The sequence below is a fragment of the Jatropha curcas genome, chromosome 10 (assembly GCF_041381405.1).
Source record: "Jatropha curcas cultivar XTBG-Jc1 chromosome 10, XTBG_Jcur_1.0, whole genome shotgun sequence".
NCBI classification, from domain to species: Eukaryota; Viridiplantae; Streptophyta; class Magnoliopsida; order Malpighiales; family Euphorbiaceae; genus Jatropha; species Jatropha curcas.
Genome location: NC_143160.1, coordinates 3,260,059 through 3,287,576, shown reverse-complemented (window position 1 = coordinate 3,287,576; position 27,518 = coordinate 3,260,059). Strand labels below are relative to the sequence as shown.

The following is a 27,518-nucleotide window of genomic DNA, read 5'->3' as shown; positions in this document are numbered from 1 at the left end:
TTGACTAGTCACTTCACTGGCTATGGAAGCCATTAACCTTATCAATTCTAACGGTACAATCATTCTAACTGGATATTGGATTCAACTCTTTGAACTCAGAAAGAGACAGACTTCCTAATTTTCATCTAGCATTAATTATGTCATACTATTGAGATAGACATTTCTCGATTCTCTTATGGGAATAGTATTCATTAGTCTAAGTTCATTCAATAAATTTTTTAATTTGGAGCCGGAACTTTAAGCTCCATTTTAATTGTATTAAGAGAATCACTGAATTACTAATCCAACAGTGAAGTGAGGTGGAAATTGGGATATCATTAGATAGACTTTTGAGTCTTGAATTGGCTTAAGAGCAGAACAAAAATGGAACTTCAAGTCAACTTGATCGATAAAGACAAGGACCTGGATGCATTTTTTTCTTTCCCTTGGAACTGGGACCGGATGTCATTTATGAAGGTTCATGTACAGGAAAAGTGGGCCAATAATTGATGGGTTGCGAAATACTGGGAACTTAGCCATCAAAACAAGGTTCTATTTTAGCCAGCCCACGTGATCAGAATAATAAATTATGGTTCTGCATAAAGAGAGATGAACAAGTTGCATCTGATTGGAGGTCCCCTCTTGGATCCAATTGCAGAAACTTTGTTTCCCAAACCTGTAAATGTCCAAATACAATTTGCCCGTCGGAAGGATTGCACTTTTATGAAACTGGTGGTACAAAACCAAGTTGTAAATGATAGGAATGGGAAGCAACTTGCAACTCTTAGGAGGACGACAAAAGATATTAGGTGTCGTATTTATAGACAGCGTTATTGGATTTTGTCTTAGATGATCTCATTATTTTTGGATTTTTTATTTTCTGGAATTGACCCTTTTTATGGTATTGGCTAATGTTTTATGTAAGGACCACAGAAAATTGAGACATATCATATCCCTAAGCTTGTATGCACCTTATTAAGAGAGCATAAATTGGTTTGAAAACCAACCTCCATTGACAATTTTTATAAAGAAGAATAGACATTCAGAACTAATCCCATTTTATTATCTCCAGTAAATTACAACCTATACTACCGTAAATGAATGAGCCATTGCAAAGTTGGCGATTAAATGATGTATGCAGTCTACCTTCTTAGAGGCAGTAAAATTTTATATTTGCTATGCTTCCCAGGACTCATCAAATTTAAACAAACTGACCTTCATGTTGTCTTGGTAACTGTAACAGTCTCTCCATCAATTGATCTTTCTTGCAACATGTCGTTGGAATTCAAGAAACTAGGCTGATTTGTAGAAGCAAGTAGTCTAGCCCACATCCTATCTGTCAACTTCACTGTGTTTGTTGCCTCAGTCACACGCTGTAATGTAGCACCGTGCCGTTAATATACATTCCCAATGGGTAAGTTGCAAAATCAATATGATGATGGCAAAATATACAGTTGAAACCTTTTTCATCCAAACTAAATTATATAATCAATTTTAGTTTGTTATTGAGCATGATAGGTTTTGGTCCTAGTCAAATTTTGATCCATTGGTTCACACATCTAAAATGAAAAACTAACGATATAGGAATCCAAAGTCTTCATCCTTTAAAACAAAGTTAAATCTGCAAAATTGCGTTCATAGAAGGTCACAGTCATGATACAACGAGAAGCAAGGGCTTACTGAAATAGGAATATAAGCATGTCTGCTGTTCACTGGTCCGACTGTGAAGCCAGTGTACCCAGCCATGGCTCCATGAACTGCACTGTGTGCTAGAAGAGTGCAATAAATGTTGTCTGATGCATTACTTGGAATGGCGCGTATCATGTATGTGGGATCTGCAGAGAGAAATGTGATTGTATGATTAAGAATCACTTTGTTCAGTATATTTGTTCTTGATTCTTAGTCCTAGAATATGCTAACTACTAGTCAATTTTCATCATAGAGACCTTTCTGATCTGACCTCAAAACGATAAGTAACGTTATTGCAAATTTTTCAAGAAAAGAATTTCCCGCACAACTTTTACGTATATATCTTCTTTGAAACAAAATCCTAACGAAACTATTCAGGAGCTAATGTTTGTATAACAAAACATCGCCTGAAATTGTTGGAAAGTGTTAGTAGAATTACATAAGGTACCACTGCATAAGAAAGGCATACAAAAAAGGTAATCCTGTATTATGGAAGGTACCTATATATTTCATGTTCACTTCCATCTTCCGAACGTTCACAAAATGATCCTGTGCCATTATATATAAATATATAAAAATTATACAATAGACGATGAGAAAGAGAACATATAAAGAAGTGAAGTGATATGGCTCAAACAAATCATAGAAGCAGCAAGACTGCATTAAATTTAGTTGTTAGATGAATTCCAGAATGTGAAGTAGAAAATGACAACCCATTTTCCTAATGGAATTAGGAGCCAGTTGGGCATGTTCTGACATCCTGCAAGAGTCATATCTAACTCCAAAATTTTCTAAGCTTTCTGTGTTGGAATGGCCAGATTGGTCCATCATTTTTTTTTTTCCAAGTTCTGTGTACTGAAATGGCCAAATCACTAAAAGATTCAAAACTTTTAGATTTTCGTTTTCATTTTTTTTCATGCTTGGCCAAGCATTTCAACTTGAACGAAATTTGCTGACCAATTCTAAGCATCATAATGTCCATCTCTAGTTTTTTGCCAATGAAAATTATTTAGCATTTGGTAATATATGAATTTAGCAAAAATTAATTCACAATGCTCAATGGTTATTATTCATGAATCCAACAAACTATGCAATTATTGCACGTATTTGGTGCTGGCCTGAACTGGCAGTAAAGGTTAGGCCAAAAATTACAAAACATTTTAAGAAGACATAGATGTTAAGGTAATTTTGCCCGTTTAAAATTAAGACTTGTGTAAAGGAATATTGCTCAAATTTATTGGTATTGATATCGAGTGAGTTTAAAGCAAATAACTAGGTGGTATAGAAAAGCTTCAGTACATGATGTATACATTCATATACAAAAATGTGTAGTTTCAATGCCCAAAAGCCTAGTGACAGAAGAGGCCATGTTACACATTGATGTATATATTCATCAAAATAAAGATCAAGGAAGAGGATGCAACTTTTTATACTCTACCTTAATTTTCTGAGATAACCAAAGACCAACGTCAAGAAGTAGCTTGTTTCCTGATGCATCTTTCTCATATGCTGCATGTGTGCTCTGAGCTACATAGTCCTGCCCAGCTCCTTCTGCTACCACAATGACCAAATGCCCATTTTCCTTAAGCCGTAGCTCAATATATTCAAACAGCCCATCTGGTCCTTCCAGATAGAATGGAGATTCTGGAATCAAGCAACAATCCTATTGCATTCCAAATACTATTAATAGTATTAGTAATACAGGTAACATTAAGGAAACATATTTCAAGCACCAAGTCTTTTCTTTATTTGGATAAGGAAAGAAATTATAGATTTATAATTATAGAAGTAGAAATGGAGCTAAATATATCACTGTGAAAAATATAGTTACAACAGAAAAAGATGCAAAAATTTCATTCACTAATTAAATAGTGAAATACTAAAATTTATCATTCTCATAAAATCCTGCACATCATGATATGCAAATTTTGTAGTAAAGTCTGTCATTATTTTCAAATGATTTTAACACTACTCATCTTGAAGGACTATGTCTATGTGCATAATGAAGATATACTTTAACATGGAAATGGTGAAAAGAGTCTTTTAACAGCTTTTAAACCAGAATGAAAACATACATTGGCAACTGGACATAAAGAAATTAACAGCCCGCACATTTTGAAAGGGCAAAAGGTGAGCACAGAATCATCATGCCACAACTCAACAAAGCACAATGACTAAGTCAATTACATTGTTTGCCAACACCAATTTTTAATCTTAAACCCGTGTGCAAACCAAGTCAGCTAGTCAATAGTAGCTCTTTTCTTTTCCAGTAAGAAGCTTCCTTATTCAATTCATAATATTTGACTCCCTAATGACACCAAAAAGTTTAAAGTGTAAAATCATAAACAACAGGAAGAAGGTTTTACCACATCTCTACTTGCCAAAGTAGCATGTGTGGCGATGAAACCTGCAAAAGTGAAGAGACAAGGCAAGGCAACAAGAGTATAAATGCGATATTGTGACAATTTTAACAGCATAAACATCCATTATTACTGTTCAGAAAACATACCACAGTATCTGCCCATCAGTTTAACTATTCCAACTCCATTTTCCACACTTTCAACCTCCACATGAGCAGCATTAATTGCTCTCTGAGCTTCCTCAACAGCAGTATCAAATCCAAAAGATTTGTCTATCACCTAAGACCACACATATAAAACATATATCATATGTAAGGATTCAATCAAAGTCAGCTCAGCCATCCCTCATGCCCAAATCATTATTAGAAATGTTTCAAGAATAATATGAGAGGCCTTGATACTTGTTTCCAAAGTGTCTTCCAAGGTTTTAATGATGATAAAGAAAGGTTCTGAACAAACATGAAACATGTTTGCAATTCATTCATCAGCATAATACCTTATTTTCACTGATTAAAATTAAAATATGTTTACAGTTGACATGTAAATAAAAGGGAGAGGCTTTTGCAAGCATTTAACTACAAAAGAAGTTTTCTACACATCAATTATTCTGCAAAAAGTTTGAGAAGCAGTAAAGCACCTTGTTTCATCTTCTGCAAGCCCAATCATATGATAGTGCAACTAAGAGAAAAGCTAGCCCATTAAAAGTTGATATATAGGATTGATATATGAATCTAATGCAGTATATGGATATGAAATGATCAATTGATTCTTGAACTGACAGGAAAAACTCAGCTCAACTGAACCAAACATTGGTTACAACTTACCAACCAGTTAGATTCATTACAGGAACACTTTTATTCCATCAAACTGTTCTTTCTGGAATATTTGGAGATCAAATACCTCTTGTAACTTAAACCATTTGTAGCCTATCTTGAATCTTTTGCTAGCATTCAGTTGATGTACATCTTGATTCATCTAAGGTTTTATACTGCACGTGGCCAAACAATACCTTTCCTCAACTGTCTCTAAATTAGCATCAATTTTGCCCATGGTTGTTTGTGGTCATTCCCCATTTTTTATTTAATTCATTACCACATATCCATCTTAATATTCATGTTTCAGACACAATTAGTGTTTACCGTGATTACCAACATCAGAGGGAGAAACCAACATCAGAGGGAGAAAATATAGTGCAGAGAAAATTAACTTTAGCTAACAAGATATTTTCCAGCAAATAAATAAAGGCAAAATCCTAAATACAAACATCTTCTATGAAGGATTACTTTTAAAAAGAGAGAGAATTTTTATTGCAGTGGAATTAAGTTTCCTCCAGGATTCTTAGCATACCTTATTTGGTGCAAAATTGTCTATCTTTGACAATAATTCTCCTTTCTATGTGCAAGTAATAAGATATAAGACAATACAGCTAGAGCTAGAAGCTGCATCAAAAACCTAAATGATGAAGTTGCCACACTTCTTTTGAGTACCTGGTTCAGATGTTTATAGCAGTGGCGAGAACACAAAGATTTACATAATGACTCATGACTAGCCAAATACCTAGATAACTGTGCATGGACTACGTTGTTTTTAACTTTTAAGCATAAAAATTTGAGCATAGTTGATAAAACTTACAGCGATATCATTATCAATTGTCTTGGGGATACCAGCAACTGCCACTCGAAGACCACGTTTCTCAACTTCCTTAAAAAAGAAGTACAAAGAAAACACAAGTCACAGAAAATAAAAATGAGAAAGCATGCCAATCTCATGTCATACCAAAATGAAGCATGCCTTATCAGAAGCAAACTAACGGAGAAAAAATTCCTCTGTTAGGAATTATTCACCTTGTAGATTAGTGCTGCTCCTTTCTGGGTGCCATCACCTCCAATAATATATACCTAGAGTGCATAAAGGTTAGTTTATCTTATAATTCTTATTCCTTTCTCTCCCTCTCCCCTTTTTTGTTCCCTGAAAAAATTCAAGTACCCCAAAATATGCACAAGAAACGTATATCCACCTGATTTATTCCCCTATCCTGAATACTATCAACTATCTTGTGGGTATCATGACCTCCTCTAGAGGTGCGAAGAAAGGTGCCACCGCGTTTATGTATGTCATTTACAACTTTAGGAGTCAACGTCAAGGTGTTTTTGGAGTAGAAACCTCTATAACCTCCCTGGATGTTTCAAAGGGAGAACAAAAAAAAAAAAAAAAAAAAAAAAAAGAAGAGATAGAGAGAGAGAAGGTAAATTGAGCAATCAAACAAGAAGAACCACAAAATAGCCATTTAGGCCAATGAAACTCACCTCAATGCCGAGCACATTATCGACACCATACATATAGTTCAATCCACAGACTATCTCCCGGATGACCGTATTGATTCCCGGACACAAACCCCCACAAGTCACAATACAAGCACGCACTTCCTCAGGCGTAAAATAGACCTACCACCAAAATCTCTATATCTATTATCACTTACAATTTCAAGAGGACGTTAAGTAAATTCAGTTAGAAGAGGGTACCTTCTCGCGAGGCCCTGCACGCCTAAAATGCACTCCTCTGGGACTGTTTCTCTGTACAACAATCTGAAGGCAAACAATAAATAGAGCTCAGAAAGACCCATCGAAATTTAGTAAAAATGCGTTCTCTACTTACCTTTTGCGCAACCACATCTTCTGATGTAACGAAACTTTGCCTGGACAAGAAAAAAATTATTAAGAATGTAAAATTTATCAGCCAAGGTTTTAAACTTTGGTTTCCAAAGAGCCAGTGAAATGAATACACATACTTGACAATGGCATATGCTTGACTCTTCTTCAATGGATTTGAATACGACTGGAAGAAGACGAGATAAAGAAGTAAGACCATCACAAGCACAAATCACAGCACAATATAATAGATAAAGGAGATATTGAAGAGTGAAATTACCGCTAAATCAGGGAGGAAATCAGTCAAGTGAGGGACATCTTCAAGGACAAAGACATCGTCAACATTACCGCTGGAAATCTGAGATCTGAGATAGTTACAATTTTGGCGCCAAGACAAGGATTTTGAGGGGAACTTTCTGGATTTGAGATTGAAGTAGCTATTAATCGGAAATGATCTCAGTTTCTGGAAGTTCGAAGGAAACAAAGGATGAAGGAGAGAGTGCGAAGAGAAGGTTTCAAAAAAAGATGAAGGGATTGACAGATCCATCTGAGCAAGCTAATAATCACTATTTGTGAAGAGAATTAAAAGAATGGAAATCACTGTAGAGAAAGGAAGTTATGTCTCTACGCCCCCAATAATTCTGGGCACCTAGTTATGCTTTGCTACATATCAGCTCTCTGCCAGTCAAATCAAGACAAGCGTACTGTTTGTGCTGAATTAAACTGTTAAATCAGTCAACAGTCTCTTACAGATTAAAAAAAAAAAAAATCTGAAAGTTTGGAATGTTTCCCCAAGATTAAAAAAAATTAATTATAGATATTGGTGACATTAGAGTTAACTTTTTCCCCCAACAAAATTACCTTCTCTCTCCAAAACTTAGCAACCGAAAGAAAAGTATTTCAACACAGAAATTAGGTTATAAATCGAATCGCCCTGAAGAACTTTTGTTCTGCAATTTGTTTCTGCTTCCCAAAGACTACGACCAGAAACAAACTTTGATTTGTTAAATGAGGGAGGATGAATAACTAGTAATATAGGAAATTTCATTTGCGATGAGGAGGAAGCTGCGATATAATAGTGATCGGCGCATAACGTTATTCAGAAATTTGATTGCGGAAAATCGGAGGAATTTGCGAAATCGGAGGTCAAAATTGAATCAGGCGCGAATAGTTGTCTTGCGAAAAAGAATTGATGTCGTAGCAATGAGCACGTTTCGAATAGTAACTGAGACGCGTGGTAATTGATGACATGGATTAGGCAGAAGTCGTATGATGTGTGAGGAAAATGAAAATGTGGCAATTCTTTTTTTCGGGCTGCATGGGAAATTTCTCCTGTTTTGGTAACGGATGACGTGGAGTAAAGATACACCTGGTGTTATTTGCTGATGTGGTGTGTGATGACATGGACAAAGAAGTAGACATCCTAATTAATTGTTGATGTGGCTGCTAATGACATGGAACAGAGAACACGTGGCAACACTTGGATGACATGAATCGAAAGCACATCTAACAAGAAGAAAATACTTTTTTTTGTGCAAATTATTGTCAGAGATTTACAGTGTTTATAGAGGAAAGTATTTTTTCTGACAGTATACAATTTATGATGATCTAGTATATGGTGATAATTAACATGTTATATAGTTCTCTCTTTTAACTCAAACACAAGGATATTGTCACAAAACCCGATTGAAAGAGAAGTCCCCTGGCTTCAATGCATGGTTAAGCTCTCATCTGATGAAGCGGATCTCACTTCCTTACTCATTTATATTACTGCACAGTGCAGTTCAACTGTAATCAGTTTGAAATGCACCGTACCGTTTAAGAAAATTACAACACCCCTAAGTGCATCCAAAGTTGCATTGAAAAAGAAGGGAAAAAAAAAAAGAGAGAAGGGATGCGGCACAGAATTTGTCATTTGACGCATTTATTGATATTTTTGGTTTTATGTAATTACAAGTAGCAATGAATGAATAAAATTTCCCTTAGTTACTGATTATAGTCACAGATTGTCGTGTTCTCCTTCACCAAGAAAGTAGACAAACTTCAACCTGCAACCATCGAGGGACTGATTTCAGCAGAGTACTCGTTGTACCTCACTATATAAGATCTTGCATCCAATGGTAAATGTGTTACATCTAGGAGGCATTTGTCTCTAAAGAAGGAAGTGGTCAATCATATGTTGTATGACGTCTGCACCTTCTATATGCATGATCTGATCCTTGACCTGCAAAGCATCCGGAATGTTTGTTCATTCAGAAATGATATAATGAAGTTCCTTTTATGTGTTTTGGTTGCACCTAAGCCTACAGAGTAGAGGCAACATTATTATACCGAGAAATGATTTCCATTTTAACATCAGTACTGCAATCAAAATAAAAAATGTGAACATGCAACTTCCAGTGCAAACAACCGTATGTACATGTATGCATCTATTTGTTTAACCATGTTTCTCAGTTTGTGCATCATATGAGAGAGAAGCAGAAAGCATGTGAAGAAACCTGTATGACGCTATGAGCGGCAAATCTATTTCTGCAGGTGTGGAAGCTAACATCTACTTTTTCCCAGGACACACGGGATAGGCCAGTTACTAATTCCTCTGCGCAAAAAAATTCCAATTAACCATCCATTAGAAGCATACATGATACACCATTGGAAGGGGGAAAAGAGCAGTCAAATATGATAGAAATGTATATGAAATGTCTTCATTTGTTGAATTGGTGAAAGGGAAAGGAAGCTAGCATAAACAAGCAAAGTGGTTGACATTGTTAGCTTCTATTTGGTGAGTCGTAATGGAATAGAAAGTAATGTAATTTAGTCACGTCTATTCCTACTGCAATGTTTATACTAGAATTCTGGAAATGCATTTGATTACATTAACTTCCATTATGGCTTACCAAACAGAGCCGTAGTTTCATTGGCACATACCTTCTAGCTTGTCAAAGCTATTATCTTCTGTCGAAATAAGATCAGATTGTTCAACATCATAGGCTTTGCAGCGTTCTTCATATACAATATGTGGATATTTTTCATTCACATAATACTCCCACTGACATACAAGAAATGTCGATAAATTCCAGAAGAAAGTCAAAATTTCAAAACATCAAATATTTTAAATAAACACACAAAGTTCCAGCACACGTACTTTCGGCAATTCATTGTTACGCCTAATCGATGATGTTCTCCAGCCCACTATATCTGTATGGTTTTTCATAAAGGAAACAGAAAAAAAATGACAACTAGAAAATTTCAGACCACACATGAATAATATTATTATAAGCACTTAAAATGAATTAAGGATACGGTCATAGCCCACATTTGAATACACAACACGACGTTTGAAAGTACGCAATGCAGACCTGCATATTGTGTTAGATGCTTTTGTTAAATTACATATATGAAAATAGAGATGACACCTTAAAAACATCAATGTCAATAAAGCAATTCATAGCAATTGGATCCAAAAGGCATACATGAAAAAACAATCACCATAATCTTCTATCATGCGTTGAAGCAATGGAGGTTTCCCCTCATCATCATCAGTAAGAAAAAGGTGTCGACCTGTTCTCTTAAATATCCAATGAATAACAAGAACTGCAGCTTTCTCAAAGGCGGGTACACCAAAGAGAAAAGGTACCTGCAAATGGATGATTTTTGAACAAAATAGATACATTGATTATAATGTAGTCCACAAAAATCTATGAATAATGATTAAGATATAGCAGTTTACATGAAATAGCATTTACATTCCAATAATTAGTAAGAAAATGGATTGTAAATTTAAAATGCATTGCAAAGAAGTAACACTAACTGCTGATACAAATCCATAAGTGATATCAACCATATTTGTAAATGATTTGGGTACCAATGTTGTCCTTGCCCCAAGGGGCAACAATGGAGCATAATTAGGTCCTCTTAACTATCCTTCCAATAAGATATCACCAGACTTGTCTAACCAATTAAAATTACCTAACACGATCATCATGATTTCTAAGTCCACTTCAAGAAAAATGAACTCTGCTCTAATTGGGCAAGAGAGAAGGAGAAGTTCTAACATGAATTCCTCTTCACGTAAAGCAGGCGAAAGATAAAACTCCAAGCTAGCAAGCAAGCTGACAGCATAGTAATCTACAACAAAGAGATCCTCATGCTGGATTACTGTTAAACTTATTATCTTTCTCCCATGAAAGTGTTTCTCTTCTTACCATCAAGGTTTTATGTGATATGAATTCAGGAACTAAGCCAACCGCAGTCCATATTCTCAAAGATAATACTATGGAAGCAATTGAGAATCACTTTACATTCTTTTAGCCCAGAATTCAGAATAATCTACTTATAAACCATTGGATTTTTTCTTCTTTCTTTTATAGTATCAAAGAATTTCAAATTACTCCATCCCTTTCTCTAAAGCGGACAAATTTTTGTGCAATCAACTTCATCATATGTTTTCTCAAGTCTTATAGAGCGTATTGATCATGTTTGAAACTTTAGATGAACAGAAATAGTTAAGATATCATACCTGTTTATTCCCTCTTGAGCCAAGGTGAGGCGTAGCAACAGTGATGAAGTTCATAGCCTCCAAACCACCTACTGTAGCCCTTAAGGTCTCTCCATTTGTATTATTTGTCAAATCATCTGCATTTTTCTCCTGGGGTGGTCTATACAATCTCCCAATCGCATATCTTGCAACAAGTCCTCCCACAGAATGAGCAACAAAGGAAATCTTTCGTAAATTTGGCTTTCTCTGAATCACTTCAAGTACCTGGAATTCATACATTCAGTTAGAAACAAGACAAACTGTGTGGCAGATGCACTTGATTTTAAAGTACTCGGATTTGGTAATTAGCAATAGTTAGAGCATGAAGTAAACATGCATCCCATATTCCATAACATTAACAAAATACCAACCTCCTCAGCCAACCGCTCGCCCATTACATCCACACCATCTAGAGTCAGCCGCGACATATTTCGTTCACTACCTATAATTCAAATAAACCAATCTTAGTATTCCATTCTTAGGGGGAAAACAGCAGCAATAAAACAAAATTTGCTTTAAATTTAAACTCAAACCCAACAAAAGAATTAATGCCAACTAAATAGGTTTTCTTTATAATTATATAATTCAGAACACCAAATACTCCTTACAATGAACAATCACTTTGTCTGGAAGATTTCGAACAAACTGCTCAGCTGCAAACTTCCAATCAGAAGCACTGCACAGAATTGCGTAAATACAGTCAGCAAATAACATAAGCATAGAGTCCTCAGCTGAGAAGATAAAACATGCTTCGCTGTTGAGATAGAGGAGAAAAGGGGAAATCAGAGTCTTAAATTCAATAATTTACAGTAACTGAGATTGAACAAAACAATACACTGCACAAATTAGGTGTTAAAATTTGACTTCATAATTTGCAAGTTCCATAAATTATGAAGTCATATGATAAAATAAGCCTCGAAGAATGTTTCAGATTGTCATTCATGAAAAAACAAAGTTAAAGCAATCTAATCCTGGAAAATCAAGCAATTAACTTGTGTTCATTAAATAAAGCCAAAATAAAAACAAATCCCTGAAAAGAAAATCAAAACAATAAATGAATATCAATAAATTTTAGAATCTGACCTTCCAAGAATCCCGTGGACCATGATAACGAGATGATCAGCAGAAGAAGAGTCAGAATCCTTACAACTCCACACATCGCAGCTTCCATTGACCGACTCCGAGGAGCAAACTCCGTTGTCTAAGCTTCCGCTTTGTAGAGTACCATTCCTTCCGTTCTCCATAGTTGCTTCGATTTTCACTTCTGTCGCTCTCAGGTCAGCTAATTAGGCATTTGAATTTGAAATCAAGAACTATAAAATCAATTGAGAGGTGTTTGACTTTGTTGAGGAATTCTCTTGAAAATTGAAGAGCTTGGATGGTTCGTTGGAACTATGGAAAAAGAGAGAGAAATGCCAGAGAGCTAAGAAAGCTAAAAGCGAAGCGAAAAGCCTACCAACTGAAAAAAAGTCGTATTGTAGCGGATCATTTCCTGCGTTGGGTCCGGTTATCCGTGACAGTACTCCACGTCAGCATTTTATTTTATTTTTTCCCTTTTATCCAATTTGCAATTTGTAGCTGATTAATCATTTAACTGTAACTATTGCTGTCCAATAATAGAAAGTCCGGTAGCATACATAGCATGGGATTTGGATGAGTATTTTTTAGATTTTTTTTTTAAAAGGGTATCTTTTTAGATTATTGCTTATAATTTTTTTTTTCTGATTTAACTTGTATTAAGATTAAGAAATTTTAATTATTATAATTTTTCTTTATTTTTTTTATATACTCTTATATAGTATTCCATTCAAATTAGATAATTTATATCAAATTGCTCTTACAATAAATTAAATTATAATTAAATATTTAATTAAGTAAATTTTTCTTAAAAGATTAAATATTTATATTTTATTTTTATTTATATCAATATTTAATCAATAATTATATAGTAATAGTAAATTTTAATATTATTTACCTATAAATAATCAAACATGACAATAATTTGAAACAAATGAAAATGAAAAATAATCTTAAAATAAAAAGGATAGGACAAAAAAAATTATGAAACAGATCATTCAAATTTGTTTAAAATTTTGTGTAAGTGTCAGCACGTCGGTGCGGCGCGTCGATGGTCGGTAACTCTGATTAGTTTAATCTGATATTGAATGATGATGATGTGCTTAAAAAATTACCGACGTTTCGCTATCCTCTTTCAGTCCTCCTTGTTCAGCCTCTCCAGCGGCGGAGGGAAAGAGGCCGCCTCAAATTTTCTTTTTAATTTACTTTATTATAAATTGTTGATTTTTTGATATTTTGTCTAATTTTACAATAAAAAAAAAAAAAATCAGCCTTCTAGTATAGTATCTTGGCTCCGTCACTGTTAATTATCGCTGATTCGATTAATGCTTTAATATGCAGTTTAAACGAAAGAGAAGTGCAAGGGAAGGATTCAAGTGAGGAAATCCTATGGCGTCAGCTGTGGAGTGCAGATATGGATGTGATGATTGAAAGATTATCAAGCAATAGCAAAGACCTGTCGAAACTTGCAAGAAAGCTCCTGCGGTTCATTTCAAGCAACAAACTAAAATTTGGGCTTCAAAAACCTGCAAATAATGTTTCTATTCTAGAGCAGAGGTGAGAAGACTGAACAGCGTTAATATGCTGATGTTGAAATCCATTTATGTCCCAACAAATGGGAAAACGACATTTATGAGCCCACAAAACTCAGTATAGATAGAGTTATCCTTTTCTTAATTACTTTGCCTAACTGATTGTCCCCAGTGAATGGTGTTTTCTTCCACACCTTTCTATTTCAGAGTTCCCTTTCCCTACTGTAAAGTTGAAATGAATTCACATGCCTCACCCACAATATTTGTTCTATAGTTTCTGGTTCTTTCTTTAGCTTTAAAGATAAAGAAATTCCAATTTAAGTAAGGAAAAGTGAGAATCAATTGTTTTTGTACCAGTTTAACCAAATTATATAAGCAGTTCCAAGAAAATTTAATTTTCTTTAAAAAAACTATAATTCTATTATTATTCTGAAAAAACTCATCTAAATCTCAAGATTTACTATGTTCTAAGATGATACCCATTGATAGGATTCGTGAAGATGGAACTCTATGATCAAGAACTTAAGATGTATACTGTAAGTATTAAACCTCGAAAGTCTAAACTGAACATATACAGAGTTTTATTTGCTGTCTAAGTCTGAACCTTTGCACAAGAAGATGTTGATTAATGCAACCCAAAGGGATGGGATGATGATTATAAGCCATGCCCAATTCCTGTATTTCCGAAAGCTTCAACACTTGGATGATCCGGGTCAAAACTGTTAGCACTAAGGTGACACTTTACGTGAAGCTTCTAGACTTCCCTAGATTCAACCAAACTGCTAGATCATGCTTCAATTCATCCTGGAGCTGGACTATATCAGAAAACTTCTCTTCGGCTTTGGATAACAGGGACCAGAACTTAAAGCAGCAAAAACATCACCATTTGGAATGGAACTACTACCAGAATTAACAGGCTTCCAATTGGTGGTGTTCGAGGTTCCGGAGCACAATTTTTGCAAAAACTTTGGCTTCAACAGGACCACTTGCAGCAGCAGCAGTAGCTCGTAAGGTCCTTGGTGCTCCTGCATTCTGTAAAAGGCTTGCGTGATGAAGCGCATGTCGTCCTCCAGGCATGGTGAACTGCAGTGATGAGAAAAACATTGTTTTTTATCATGATGGCTTCCAGTTCCACCAAATTTCTTAAGGGACCAACTTAAAATTTCTAATTGTAACATGTGCAATGTAAAATGGCAAGAGCAAGAGGTTGGCTTACTTGCAGAAGTGCAAAAGCAGAGCACGCCTTGAGTATAGAAGATTGATTCCGTAACATGGCAACAAATCTTCCAATCTCTGCCGCACTGAAAAGAAGATTAAAAAAAAACAAAAGAGATAAAGATGTGAAGTTAAGGTCAACAATTGAGCAGCTTAAATGACAACTTATGAATAAGTTTCTGATAGTCTTACTGCAATGCAGCAAGCAGTGATGAAAATTATTTTAGGAAGGACAATTGCCACATGCATTACAAAATTCAAATGGTTTTTCCAAAATTTTCTGTGCAGAGATCCTAAATCAAGCCCATCCACTGGAAAAGGCCAACAGTTCTACCACCGGAAGAAAACAGACATACTATTCATTCATCTAAAGTTTAAAAGCATGGATCAGATTCAACTGAAAAGCATACAAGGGAGCACGCAAAGGAAAAATGGGATTTCTACTCTGTTAATTCATGATATATTCCAGATAATGTTTACCAAGTTCTGTACTTACATATCTCAGATAAAATACTTCTTAATTGCAGATGAATGAAAATGCAACAACAGAATTTTATCTAAATGTTTCCCATTGTCCAGTTATATACACAGGCCATGAACTATAACTTTCAGTTATTATCAATATGTTTGTTCCTTGCAGTTACACTAATAACATTGTATGAAACTCCAAACTTGCATTAAGAAGGAGGAGGAATCATGACAAAAAAGAAACCTGCATCTCAGGAGCCCAGCTTCTGGTATCCGTGCTGCTTCCGCTACTTGTGAAAGAGCATTTGGGGTAGATGATACAACCACAGAGGCAAGGGTTTGTGAATCAGAAAATGAACGCACAAATCCTTCCACGTGTTTCAGGGAAATCCTTTTAATAACATCTAAGCTCATAAACTTTGAAGCACCTTCTGTTAAAGGTCCTGCAGCTACAATTTCATCCATTCTGCATATAACACATTCACTCTCAAAAACTTTTGGATAAGCAGACACGGAAAAATTGCCATCCTATTTATTAACCAACAAGTTGATCCCATAGTAAACAGCAGGGCACCTGTGCTAATCTCCAGCACGCGTTAATTCACTAAGAAACATTTGTGTTTAGTGTATGTTTGTAACAGATAACAAGAATTTTGAATTTTACCTCCTGTCGAAAATGTATGCCAGTGCCAATGCGGCCATAAAACGTGCCATTTTTGAAAGTGAAGAAGTACAAAGATGAACAAGGGCTGGAACTCCTCCATCTTCCGCTATGCGACGTGCATTACCAGGATTAAAAGCCAGATTCCAAATAGCCCCTGCTGCAGTCTCATGGACATCCTGGCGATTGAATCATTTCATATTTATTTCATCTTTAAGTTAAACTAAAAGTCTGGCAGCAGGCTTCTCCAGTTAAAGAAAAATTAGAGTTTTCCAAATCCCCCCTCTAAAATAATAAAAGCCAATAGTAGGACAAAAAAATAAATAAACAGAAAACAGAAAATTGATTAATTTGTTTGGGTATCTCCCAAAACCGAAATAAAAGTGAGGACTTGTTTAGTCCTTTTTCCCCATTTATCAATCAATAATTTAGTATGATAGTAGCACATAAAATTGAAAAAAAAAAAAAAAAAATCAAGAACGTTACAATTCACCAGCGTTCCAGGTTTTATTGAATATAACAAGCATGATGAACTCAAGAACAAAAATTCCTAAATGATACTGATGATTCTAGTTAATCTAAACAAGTAGTGAACTTACTGCAACATCTGAGCGAGCTAACGCAATAAGTGGAGCTACACCGCCAACTTGTCCAATAGCAACACTAAGTTAATATGAAACAAAAACAATATATTAGCAAATGTGGAACATATAGAAAACAAGCAACTTTTCCTATCAAGACTGTTAGCCGAGATTAAAATATTATCAAATGAGTTTATGAAATACAATAGGGGAATGGAAAATGAGGACAGCCTTTTGTTCGGAGTTCAGGCATCATATATTTTAACTTTGTAATTTTTTTAACATTTCTAATTTTCTTTTAAATTACACTTGTTTACAGGTAAGGGAAAACTGCGAATCAAAAGTTCAGAGAAGGCAAACCATGCATTTACAATTGCAATAGAGGAGTTGTAATGTTTCAAATTCAATCTTAACATTGCCTTCATTAAAATGAAAAGGACTAGAGGCAAGGATCTCTAAATTCAAGGCAACCAAAGCAAGACTGAGAAATTTTATATTTCATAAGGTGTAACTCAGAGCAGCATCATATTAACAAGAACTCGTTACCTGTTAGCTTCTGATACTGACAATCCCCACAGAGCACCTGCAGCCCTTTCTTGAAGACCCTGGGAGGAATTCGAGCAAGATTGTGCGAGAGAAACCTAAAACCACAAATGCACTAAACATCAACTATTGTTCATAAATGCATATGACACCATCCCAAGCCCCAAATATTATTTTAACATTTTTTTTACTTTTCTAAAAGAAACATGCATTAATATTGCAGTTAATGCCTGGTTAGACCAGAGTGTCATATTGACAATCTCAATTAGACCGATGACAACCACCATTCAAACTTAATTTTTAAGTGTCTCCAGAAAAATATAATGTGAAACAAAAGAAAACAGAGAAAAGGAGATGAAATTTGTACCAACGGTAGAAAAACAACAGAAACAAAATCATATATTGGGAGACCCTCAATGCTTGAAAGCATGTAGTATATTTTGGTGCTTTTTCTTTACTAAAAACCATTCCTACAATAAAGACCAAGATTTTGATAGTTTAGTTTTGATATATCAAATGAGTGTTCCTAATGCATAAGGCTCCCTGCTTTGTGATAGAGGGGAGGACCATCTTTTGTAAGCACCAAGTGTGAAGCAAGAAAAATTATATATATAAAAATGATTACAAGAATTGGAATAAGATTTTCCGTGCAATTGTAATGCCATACCAAAGCCACGATACCACCAGCTGCTGCTATCGCTTCTCGATTTTTGTCATCAAATGATAAATTCCACAGAGCACCAGCAGCCTCATGCCTGTTTATGGTCATAAAAATTCAAAAAAGAAAAAGTTGCAATATTAGTAGCACACTAAGTTGTGAAAAGAATTAACATTCTATGGCATTACAACAACAACAGCTACGCCTTAGTTCCAAACTAGTAGGGGTCGGCTATATAAATCCATATCTCCAAAATCCATTCTGATCAAATTAATATCAACATAAAGCAAAGTACAAGTCAGAAAAAAATTTGAAATACTTTTTGTAGAAAAAAGTTTTGAAGGGAAAATATTTGAAAATGAACTGAACTTCAAGATCATAGTTAAATTATGAGCCTATTATGCGTTAAATATTTTAAAATGGAAAAAATTTAGCACAAAGACATTGCTAAAGGAGAAGGTTGAATTAACTTGCATTATCTGAAATACATAAGCTATTTGGTTATTGATTTGAGCAAGACATTTGCCATTACTATAATATTCATACTGCAGGTAATAAGAAGAAATATAAATTACCTTACACCTTCATGTTGAGAACAAGTTAGTTGGACCAACGCTTCCAGTGCACCTGCCTCTTGGCCAACAGCAGCATTATTAATATTGCTATCTCCATGAGCAGCCAAATTTGCCAATGCACGAGCAGCCTAGTTGAGAAGATAAGAACATGTGAATGTCACATGTCATATTTAGGGTTCTCTTTCAATCTGGTAGATTAATCATATACCATTGCCAGGAAAAAGGCTGTTTATCCATCTTTGAAATGTCAACACATGGAACTTTCAGTAGTTCCACTGGTTTTTTCTTTTCTAATAAAAAAAATTGCTACTTTTTAAAAAAATATTAAAAAATAATAATTCACCAAAATAGCAGTTCCACGATTTATAATAGATATGTAACAAAGAGGTCCACAATTCTGTTTTGAATAAAGGAAAAGAACCCAAGAAGACAATTGTAGTCCTTTCTTCCTGTTTTCTGGGGTGGAGAAGGAAGCAATGGCATCATGGATCTTGGAAAGACACTTTTAAACTAACAGAAAGAATTTTTGGGGCTAGATTAGCATGATTCAAGAGATATAAGCAAAAAAGTTTCATGGTTCTAAAGGAGTATAGAAGGATAGGAAATCTAGCTTCGAAGAAGATAAGTTGGGCATTATGTTCAGGGAATTTAGCGAGGACTCGCTTCACAAATGTATTCTAACTGTAGAAACATTTCAACATAGAAAAGAGGTCACAGTTCTGATATCCATTTCATTGATTAATGAAACTTTGCCTGGTATAGCCTTCAGACAAAATGAATTTTCCGTTATGATATTAACCCAAGAAACTTTTCTAACAAGTGTGGATTACAAAGGTACTGAGTGGCTTATTTTGCATGGCAAAAGATGACAAATACTAATGTCAATGCAACCAATCCACCGGCAGCAAAAGTGGAAAGCACACAATAGTATTCATTACCATGATCTGATACTGAGAATGCCATGTTCACTTAGGTACTTCAATTGGATAAGCATTGTTTTAAAGGTGAAAATCAGGGGGCATACCTAATATCTTCATTACCATGATCTGATAGTGAGAATGCCGTGTTCGCCTAGGTACTTCAATTGGATAAGCATTATTTTAAAGGTGAAAATCAGGGGCATACCAAATATCTTCTGTTGCAAAACTCTTTTTAATAATACCAATGCATAATCTCTTGAAGAAGATCAAAAATAGCCTACTTCATTACAAAAAAAAGCAACAACCAGAAAGCTCCAAGTTCATCAACTCCATTCAAATGGCATACAAAAGTAGGTAACAAACAATATAAACAAAGTACATGTTCATTCTATTCATTCAGGTATTATAAAAATGATTATAGTATGTATATTAGAAGCTTAACTAGTATCACCTGCTCTTGCACTCCTTCAAACTTGCAGGACTTAGCAAGCATTACTAGAGCACGGACACCACCAGCCAATGCTACTTCCATGCTGCACTTGTCATCAGCAGCCAAATTTGCAAGCGCCCCAGCTGCACGTTCCTGAGAACAAGCACCAATATGGGCTCACATTTAGCCTTGCAATGCTGTGATAGTCATAGAATCATAAATTCATAAGCATAATCCCAAGCTTACAAGAACTCCATCGCTACTAGAAGGCCATTTGAAAATAAGATCAACCAAAGCTTTTATGCCACCAGCCTCAGCAATGGCAGCCTATAAACAAAATGGAGTAAATGAAGCTGTCACTTTTGAGTTCAATAAATAAGAAGACCACTTTAATTTGAATAACCTTGTGCTCTTCTCCAACAGAAAGATTCCATAGGCCTCCGGCAGCCTCTTCAGCAACCAATCTATTCATTGACCTAGCTAAATCGGCAAGGATATAAATTCCACCAATTTCAGCAACAGCCTTTGCTACTTTTGAATCGACAGATAAATTTGCTATTGCCTGCAAATCTCAACATTTTAACAGAAGGGTCAAGTAAGATTTTCAACTAGTAGGAAATCAAAATGACATGATGAGGATCATATAAGAATCAGAATTTATGCAGTGGGTACAAAAGATATTTCTGAAACCAAATTTGGCCTCAAGTCATTTCTAAAATCTCTCTCAATTTTTCCATTTGAAAATTTGCTACAAATTGTCAATAATGTTAAGAGAGATTATGATTCAAATTCCAGAGTGATTAAGGACCAATGCCTAAATACATTATCCTTACCTTTGCTGCTTCAGATTGAAGTCCCTCTTGACAAGATTTTCCAAGGTCCAAAAGCAACTTTATTCCACCATTCCGCATAAATGCCTCAGCCCTTCGACAATCAATAGTGGCATTTTCATCATCAATGACAACAAAAGTTGCAACAGCAGTAGCTGCTCTTTCTTGAACATCTTCTTCTGAGCTTTGCAATAAATGAAGCAATAATTCTGCCCCTTGCTTGACCCAGAAAAGATCAAGCTCCTTTGGATTGTTCTCTGCAATACGTAAAAGCGAATGCGAGAGTACCCATTCAATCCACAAGACAATCTCATCTAAGCTTCTATCCATGATCTTTAATTTCTTCCAAGAAGAGAAAATTTTGCTTTCATTTTCAGTTGCATCCGCAAATAAAGAGGTTATTGCCTTGGAAATGTCATTAAAAACAGTTAGCAATATTTTACCCTTATGAATGTATACCATGTCATTATCAACTTCAGCTTCAAAAACTGGACAGTTCAAGGCAAACAATACTTTAAGTTTTTCTGATGATGACAGTATTCTCCTGATAGAACTCAAACTTATATCTGTTCTTGACACATCTAACCCCACCAAATAGGGTAATTTACTCCAAACTTGCGAGGCAAAACCCCATTTGAGGTTTCTTGTTCCAGCAACTGACAGAAATCGAACGGAAGCCAGGTTTCCCAATGCCACTTCATCAACAGCATCTGATTCCATGAATGCAACATCTAGCAAATTCCTGCAGTGCCTAGCTAGAGAATTTATGGCGTCTTTGCTAACTTCTCTGACACCTGAAAGCTGAAGCCTTCTCAACAAAGGGCAGCAAAGGGCTATTGCTTTGATTGCATCACTGCTGATTCTTTCACAAGCATTTGATCCAAGTTTGAGGCTCTCGAGCATCTCATGACGAGCTGCTATGATTGAAATCGTAGCATCTGTAATATCCCGACAGAAATCACCACTGATTTCACGAAGTTCCCTAGCTTGAAGACTAATTATTGCATCAGCAGACTCTGCTCCACGAAACCTGAGCTTCCGGATATTTTTGGATCGAGATTTAAGTGACTCAGCTGCTTCAATGTCAAACTTATGAGACCGGAGGTCAAGTGAATCCCATAAACAAGGGGAGGAACCTAATGATCTAAATGTTCGACATGTTGATGACAAGCTAGCTCGGTCTCGATAATTCAAATAAGAAAAGAGTTGAATAGCTGTGTCATCAGGCAAAGTTGTCCAATCAAGGTCACCTATAGTATTCAAATGCAAACGTCCGCCATCTGTAATCTCTGAATTACTGCCTACAATTTCCTTGTTTTTGCCCAAGTGTGACAATTTCCTCCTCACCCTTCTTGTCATAGCTCAATCAAATTAGCTCTAACGTAGTGATCACCAGAAACCCTTTTGTAGGAAAACCTTCAATTTAAGATACGTGCAACTCGTCAATCAAACAAGCTTCAATTTTTTTAACCAATGCAGGCCAACAACAGCCAATTTATGAACCCATTAAAAAAAAACAACTAACCATGAAAGGACGCTCCTTTCCTAGTGTCGGATGAACAGCCTTCAATACATGAAAGGAATTCAAATATTCAATCAAACAAACTCGAATTTTTCAGGTAGTCAATATCTAGCATTGGGCAATTCTGATATTTAAGGAAGCAAATATTCAATGAAACAAACTTCAATTCAACAATCACGACAAGCTCAAAACTCAGAAATCAATGATTTAATCAAGCAACAATATTGAAGCAGAAAAAAAAAATTACAACCTGAAAAATATTTTAGATAAAAGCCAACCATCATCAAATACACCGAAAATTGAAACATAAACGAGTAATGATACCCGTATAGGCTCTGATAGTTGTTAGAGTCTACTGGGTTGGTCTTTTGAAGAGACCTTTATCCCTGTAAATATAACAAAAGCCGAATGGCGGTTAAAGTGTAAAAAGAAAGGTGTAAAATTGAAGGTTTGGATCATCTGCTTCTGATGGGTTCCTCTATAGAGACAAAAACCTTTGGCATACATTGAAGGGATTCACTTTCTCAATTGTTTGTTTATATGGAATGTGTTTACCATGGCCATGTGATTTTAGCAAATTTATAAGCTTATTATCACTTTCTCAAATATTTCTTTTTTTTTATTATTATTTCTCTATAATGAATGTAACTTAATTATTACCAAGTTTAAACATTTCAGAAACTAATAATTTGAAAATTATGGAAAATAATAATAATAATAATAATAATAATTTGAAAACATGGAAAATAATATTATTGATTAAAAATATTTGAAATATTTTTTTTAAAGATTTGAGAGAATATTTTGAATATATTAAACATACTTGAAAGAATGTACTCTTAAAATTATTATAGAAAGAGATTTAATTTTAATATATTTAGGCACTCTTTTTCAATTTGGTGTGTATATAATGTGACTATTTTTCGATAATGAATGATAGTAAAGTTATTTCTTATCATTGTATAGCTTAATCCAAATATTCTTTTTTATTTGAATACAAAAGTGCATTAATTAAATATAAAATAATGATCAATGAATGATATTTTCATTTAGAAAGTTCAAGTTCATAATATAGTCAAGTCATTTATTACTTGGTTCAACAGGTTTCTACTAAGATTTAAGTATTTACAATTTCTCAAATTTAACTTTCAATTGCAATAATGCCATTATATTTTGCAATAACATCTCAAAAAATATTTTCCAATCAAAATGCCTAACAAGTAATAACGTTTTATTATTAATCTCCACGAATTGCATGCGGCAATTGGATTCCTGTGGTTACATTCTATCAAACACCTGAACATCGAGCCGAAAGCATCTCCTGAATTGTAGTTCAGATTTGTCACAACAACTAAGATATGAGCAAGTCTTGATCTCGTTTTAACTTGTGAAGTCAAACTTAGGTTTGCCTGTTGTTGGAAATGGCATATCTATTTCACTTTCTCACTTTCTACATATGCCCAAAAATAGTCAAGAACAAGACGAGCAAATCCCAATCCCACATGATACAGATTCTATCCATGCAATTTATGGTTTCTGATTTCGTTGTCTAGTGAAATATTTGCCCAAACTCGAAGGCTCGTACCATGTAGGTTAAATGGTAAATACAAAGAAGTCATATGATCATGTTTCCATACATACATATAAATTCATCCATGCATGAGGTTTTTACCTCCAAGTGCTTGTAAATGTTGTTTGCTTTTGTTTTTTTCCTCCTCAAGCCGCTCCGCAGCTCAGAATGGCCAAAGCCTGTTCTCTACGAGCCAAACATGGAAGGCTCGAGGCAAATAACAAATGTATACAAAATTGCAAGGCAAGAACTGAAAGATATTGCTGAAAACTTGGCATTTCCTTGGAAATTTGAATTTCTTTTCTTGCCATTTTTACACGCAATATCCACTCAATTTAATTGGCAGACATGCATGGGAATTGTAAATAATTTTACAACACAGAAAAACTATAGCAGAAGTCTGAATTACAACAAACAGGAGCCTCCCACATACAACACATTGCAGCAAAACACGAAGAGAGTTACAGCTGCCTGGTTGATCACAAGTGTCATTTTACATTTTCTGTATGCTAATTGCAAGTCATCTAGATTAGAAGAGTAGAGATACCTCAACCATCTGAGCTATATTCACTAGATTCAGGCAATGGGGGCACAGCTGCACAGCAAAATGACTCCTTGTCCTTGAGGAGAAGACAACTTCCATCTGAATTCCACCTGAGATCAGTTATGTTAAACTGTGGTAGAGGATTACTCACACAGTAAGCACCTGAAGGAGTCCACATATACAAGTGACAGCTACCAGTGCATAGAACAAGTCGTGTGCATGTTGGATCCCAAGCAGCTGCTCGAATAGGATCCTTCTGCACCAAAATGGCAGTCAGCTCAAGGTGATGTATGTCCCATATCCAGAGAGCAGTTGGCATGCTATCATTACGAGTACAAATATACTGGCTGTCACTGCTCCATGACATAAGACCTATCAATAAAGGTTAAACTCATCAATTACCAAAATATAAACTAAAAGCAGAAGTTTATAACATAATTTAACTGGGTTGATGCCATTAGGGAAAAAGCAATAATAACTTTGGGAATAATGTGTTTTCCGACTCAGAATCCTAGTATTTGAGAAAGGTGAACTTACCAATTCCTTGTTTAGGGTTTGGTTTGTCAGAAGGTGGTTTCTGAAAAGGCAAGGTAATAGGCACTTCCATAACCTCATACCTAACTCTGAAGGGGCCTTCTGCAACATCTTTTTAGAAGGAAAAATGCTTGAGTTTATTAAAATTAATTCAAGATAGCAAAACGTGCAGAAATTTTACAAGGCTGTATCATAGTTTAACATAATTGATAATTATGCTTACCAGAATTGCCTTGGAGAAATTCATCACTTAAACATAGTTCAGACATATCAAGGTGCAGGGGTTCATCCACCTCCTGGCAATATGAGGACAGCAAGAACTAAGATGCTTGTAACAAATAAAATCCTCGTGTATAAGCACATTAAACAAAGAAAACCAATTACCTTGAAGACAGCAGCACAACACGGAGAACGAACAGTAGATAGATGCATGAGTTCAGCAAAAGTCTTCCAGGTCAAGTGGTTCAGAACCCGCAACATCTGATCATAACTACCCACAGCTAGAAACTGACCACAAGGAGACCAAGAAACACTTTTTACACCTAATCCACTTTCATATGCCTGGTACTTGAACAAACACCTTCCGTCTGGGGAATAAATTAGAACCTGTACCAAATTACCCAGGATGAGCTCTTAACTTTTCCATTAAGAATACAGCTTAAAATAAAACAACAGCACATGCAAAATTAACATTCTTCTGGATTAACGCTAAACCTTACATATATTTATATGCAGCGTTCCATACCAGATGTTACACAGGATTCATTTCTAAATAGCAACCTAGTGATAAGCTATGAATTATCATAAATGTCACATTTCCACCACAAAAATAGGAAGGGCAGGTTAGGGATATTTTTCTGATCCCTGAACTGATTTTTCTCATATTTGTGAAATTCAGTGCTCTTATGAAATAGAGTGTGGCCAGCATGCAATACAAAGACAATGAAAAGCATGAAGTTCACCACCTTATATTCAAGAGGAGAATCCCATATCACTATAGCGCTATCATCAGGTGACCATTCAATATCAGCCAAATCCAATGTATCCACATAAAAAGTACCCATAATCTCCCATGTATAACATGACAGCAAATTGATGTAATCCTTGCAATCACGCCTTGTACAAATTGCAGTAAATTTCCCATCTTTTGTGAATGAAATCCCCTTAGAAGCATGTTTTGGCCACTGCACATGAACACATGCTGTGTTGACAAGTGACCAAACCGTTAAACGCAATTGAAATTCTGATGTAGTTAGTATGTGCCGGCTGTCAGGACTCCATCTAGCATAAGAAATGCCAGCAGGACCTTCATCAATTTTGCATGTCCATTCAGGTTGGGTCAATGACCATGCCTGTATCATTGGTCTTTTGTAAAGACCACATAAGATGTATTCAGAATCAAGTGCCCATTCTATATAGCTTATCTTATCCAAGCATGAAAACAATTGCACAACCTGCATCACAGAATACAAATTCAAAAATTTAACAGCTATTGCTACAATTTAAATGAATAAGAATTCAGGAATTGCAAGCAACCTAAATATTCAAACTTTAAACTCAAGTTGATAATTAACAGCTCAATTAATAAATACTCTCTTCTAATTTTTGCCAACATTGTCAAAATATTCAAATCATACTGTATTCAAATTTTCTCGGGAATAGATCAAAGCATTATAGAAAAGATACCGAGAACATTTGAAACGAACTTCAGCAAGATTCAAAAGTACCTTAAAGGACAACGTATCACGAATGACCAAGCGATAATCGACGGCGACGGCGATATATCTGGCGTTGGGCGAAAAACAACAGGGACCAGTCTGCTTATAAGCCTCGGTGAACTCCATTCTCCTGATCTCTATAGCATTCTAACAAATCAAACGTGAGGATTTCTTCATTTCTAATTTGGATCTGCTAGACTGCTACTGCTCAGTATTTGCAGTTTAAATTTTCAATTTTCCATAAACTCGTTACGCGAGCGATTTTTAACAGTGGCTGTACTGTTGATTTTTACCGCAGAGATCCCGTAATGCCTTGATACTTTGTTATTTACTTTTGATTTTTTTTTTTCCTTTTCTTTTGAAAGCCTGTTGATCCTTATTAAGGCCCAAGTTGAACCCAAACATAACGCTAGATTCACTTTGGGCTCCAACAAACACACAGTTTGTTGGGCCAAATGGAAGTTAAGGCACATTTTTAGCTCAGCTTGTTAGGCTCACTACGAGCCCAAATAAACCTATTGTAAACCCATAATAGAAATTCAGGCCCAATTTTGAAGTGCCTATTATGAAAAGAAATTGTATTAGGTATTCCAGTAAGACATAAAACCATTCATTCATTTGGTATATGACATCACAAAAATCATCCCTACTCATCAAACTTTTAACTTCTTTCATTTAGCCCATATAATATTTCCCACACCACATTAATTTCTTCATCCTCTTGAAATTAATTGTTCTACTTCTTATGTCTTCTAGCTTCTGTCTCATTAATGCAAGTAGCTCTGCACATCCTTCTCCATGGTTCTTTCACTGAATTCGACAACAGCTATCCCAAGCTCTTGTGAATGCAGTGTAATTAGCTAAGACCTTGCTAGAACATCGGTTAGTGCTTTTTTAGTTTCAGCATAAGTGGCTTCTCTCTTTCAGATA

General features: G+C 35.3%; 4 protein-coding genes and 1 long non-coding RNA gene across 13 annotated transcripts; 1 reads left to right on the top strand and 4 right to left on the bottom strand.

Annotated features, from left to right (window-relative positions):
* Nucleotides 1-389: 389 nt before the first annotated feature.
* PFK4 (phosphofructokinase 4) lies at nucleotides 390-7,842 on the bottom strand. 4 transcript variants are annotated; one of them, XM_020684960.3, is made up of 15 exons: nucleotides 6,957-7,834; nucleotides 6,817-6,863; nucleotides 6,684-6,723; nucleotides 6,551-6,613; nucleotides 6,335-6,472; nucleotides 6,046-6,204; nucleotides 5,873-5,926; nucleotides 5,661-5,729; nucleotides 4,178-4,307; nucleotides 4,035-4,075; nucleotides 3,107-3,331; nucleotides 2,169-2,217; nucleotides 1,660-1,814; nucleotides 1,195-1,352; nucleotides 390-655 (listed from the first exon to the last, which is right to left on the bottom strand). In XM_020684960.3, exons 1-14 carry the CDS (start codon nucleotides 7,221-7,223, stop codon nucleotides 1,197-1,199), a joined length of 1,593 nt encoding a protein of 530 aa, XP_020540619.1. In that variant the 5' UTR covers nucleotides 7,224-7,834; the 3' UTR covers nucleotides 390-655; nucleotides 1,195-1,196. The 4 variants fall into 4 exon arrangements, with proteins under 4 accessions (XP_020540619.1, XP_012090503.1, XP_020540620.1 ...); XM_012235113.4 differs by lacking the exon at nucleotides 390-655 and having other exon boundaries at nucleotides 1,021-1,352; nucleotides 6,957-7,833; XM_020684961.3 differs by lacking the exons at nucleotides 390-655; nucleotides 6,046-6,204 and having other exon boundaries at nucleotides 1,021-1,352; nucleotides 6,957-7,837.
* A 729-nt stretch (nucleotides 7,843-8,571) lies between these two features.
* On the bottom strand, nucleotides 8,572-12,660 carry LOC105648650 (alpha/beta-Hydrolases superfamily protein). 2 transcript variants are annotated; one of them, XM_037635870.2, is made up of 11 exons: nucleotides 12,294-12,660; nucleotides 11,819-11,886; nucleotides 11,582-11,652; nucleotides 11,193-11,435; nucleotides 10,147-10,310; nucleotides 9,977-10,032; nucleotides 9,819-9,871; nucleotides 9,602-9,722; nucleotides 9,175-9,272; nucleotides 8,810-8,900; nucleotides 8,572-8,724 (listed from the first exon to the last, which is right to left on the bottom strand). In XM_037635870.2, exons 1-10 carry the CDS (start codon nucleotides 12,452-12,454, stop codon nucleotides 8,829-8,831), a joined length of 1,107 nt encoding a protein of 368 aa, XP_037491798.1. In that variant the 5' UTR covers nucleotides 12,455-12,660; the 3' UTR covers nucleotides 8,572-8,724; nucleotides 8,810-8,828. The 2 variants fall into 2 exon arrangements, with proteins under 2 accessions (XP_037491798.1, XP_012090501.1); XM_012235111.4 differs by having other exon boundaries at nucleotides 8,572-8,900; nucleotides 12,294-12,659.
* A 586-nt stretch (nucleotides 12,661-13,246) lies between these two features.
* Nucleotides 13,247-15,596, top strand: LOC119369572 (uncharacterized). The gene is made up of 2 exons (XR_005177112.2): nucleotides 13,247-13,844; nucleotides 14,309-15,596. It is a non-coding gene; the product is annotated as an uncharacterized LOC119369572 (long non-coding RNA).
* Nucleotides 14,331-22,772, bottom strand: LOC105648649 (protein ARABIDILLO 1). 4 transcript variants are annotated; one of them, XM_020685035.3, is made up of 14 exons: nucleotides 22,473-22,772; nucleotides 22,226-22,264; nucleotides 20,704-22,116; nucleotides 20,274-20,432; nucleotides 20,117-20,197; nucleotides 19,883-20,023; nucleotides 18,521-18,648; nucleotides 17,955-18,042; nucleotides 17,291-17,385; nucleotides 16,763-16,826; nucleotides 16,167-16,342; nucleotides 15,747-15,968; nucleotides 15,036-15,120; nucleotides 14,331-14,902 (listed from the first exon to the last, which is right to left on the bottom strand). In XM_020685035.3, the coding sequence occupies exons 3-14, from the start codon at nucleotides 22,057-22,059 to the stop codon at nucleotides 14,729-14,731; spliced, it is 2,769 nt and encodes a 922-aa protein (XP_020540694.2). In that variant the 5' UTR covers nucleotides 22,060-22,116; nucleotides 22,226-22,264; nucleotides 22,473-22,772; the 3' UTR covers nucleotides 14,331-14,728. The 4 variants fall into 4 exon arrangements, with proteins under 4 accessions (XP_020540694.2, XP_020540695.2, XP_020540693.2 ...); XM_020685036.3 differs by having other exon boundaries at nucleotides 22,547-22,772; XM_020685034.3 differs by having other exon boundaries at nucleotides 22,226-22,772.
* A 1,280-nt stretch (nucleotides 22,773-24,052) lies between these two features.
* On the bottom strand, nucleotides 24,053-26,877 carry LOC149492928 (Transducin/WD40 repeat-like superfamily protein). 2 transcript variants are annotated; one of them, XM_089726561.1, is made up of 6 exons: nucleotides 26,598-26,877; nucleotides 25,836-26,324; nucleotides 25,255-25,476; nucleotides 25,094-25,166; nucleotides 24,874-24,972; nucleotides 24,053-24,708 (listed from the first exon to the last, which is right to left on the bottom strand). In XM_089726561.1, the coding sequence occupies exons 1-6, from the start codon at nucleotides 26,712-26,714 to the stop codon at nucleotides 24,341-24,343; spliced, it is 1,368 nt and encodes a 455-aa protein (XP_089582687.1). In that variant the 5' UTR covers nucleotides 26,715-26,877; the 3' UTR covers nucleotides 24,053-24,340. The 2 variants fall into 2 exon arrangements, with proteins under 2 accessions (XP_089582687.1, XP_089582686.1); XM_089726560.1 differs by having other exon boundaries at nucleotides 24,874-24,981; nucleotides 26,598-26,875.
* Between the last annotated feature and the right edge of the window lie 641 nt (nucleotides 26,878-27,518).

Excerpts from the sequence above, each read along its gene's own strand:
- PFK4 (XM_020684960.3), bottom strand. The coding sequence starts at position 7,223 with ATGGATCTGTCAATCCCTTCATCTTTTTTTGAAACCTTCTCTTCGCAC. Across the intron at positions 5,730-5,872 it reads GAGCAGCACTAATCTACAAG|GAAGTTGAGAAACGTGGTCT; the intron begins GTGAATAATTCC and ends TTCTTTTTTAAG. Across the intron at positions 1,815-2,168 it reads AGTGAACATGAAATATATAG|ATCCCACATACATGATACGC; the intron begins GTACCTTCCATA and ends TTCTCTCTGCAG.
- LOC105648650 (XM_037635870.2), bottom strand. The coding sequence starts at position 12,454 with ATGGAGAACGGAAGGAATGGTACTCTACAAAGCGGAAGCTTAGACAAC. Across the intron at positions 10,311-11,192 it reads GCTCAAGAGGGAATAAACAG|GTACCTTTTCTCTTTGGTGT; the intron begins GTATGATATCTT and ends ATCCATTTGCAG. Across the intron at positions 8,901-9,174 it reads CCGCTCATAGCGTCATACAG|GTCAAGGATCAGATCATGCA; the intron begins GTTTCTTCACAT and ends GATGCTTTGCAG.
- LOC105648649 (XM_020685034.3), bottom strand. The coding sequence starts at position 22,059 with ATGACAAGAAGGGTGAGGAGGAAATTGTCACACTTGGGCAAAAACAAG. Across the intron at positions 20,433-20,703 it reads TTCAATCTGAAGCAGCAAAG|GCAATAGCAAATTTATCTGT; the intron begins GTAAGGATAATG and ends TGAGATTTGCAG. Across the intron at positions 18,649-19,882 it reads TGCAAGAGCAGGTGATACTA|GCTGCTCGTGCATTGGCAAA; the intron begins GTTAAGCTTCTA and ends CTTCTCAACTAG.
- LOC149492928 (XM_089726560.1), bottom strand. The coding sequence starts at position 26,714 with ATGGAGTTCACCGAGGCTTATAAGCAGACTGGTCCCTGTTGTTTTTCG. Across the intron at positions 25,167-25,254 it reads GTTGTGCTGCTGTCTTCAAG|GAGGTGGATGAACCCCTGCA; the intron begins GTAATTGGTTTT and ends TCATATTGCCAG. Across the intron at positions 24,982-25,093 it reads ATTTCTCCAAGGCAATTCTG|ATGTTGCAGAAGGCCCCTTC; the intron begins GTAAGCATAATT and ends CCTTCTAAAAAG.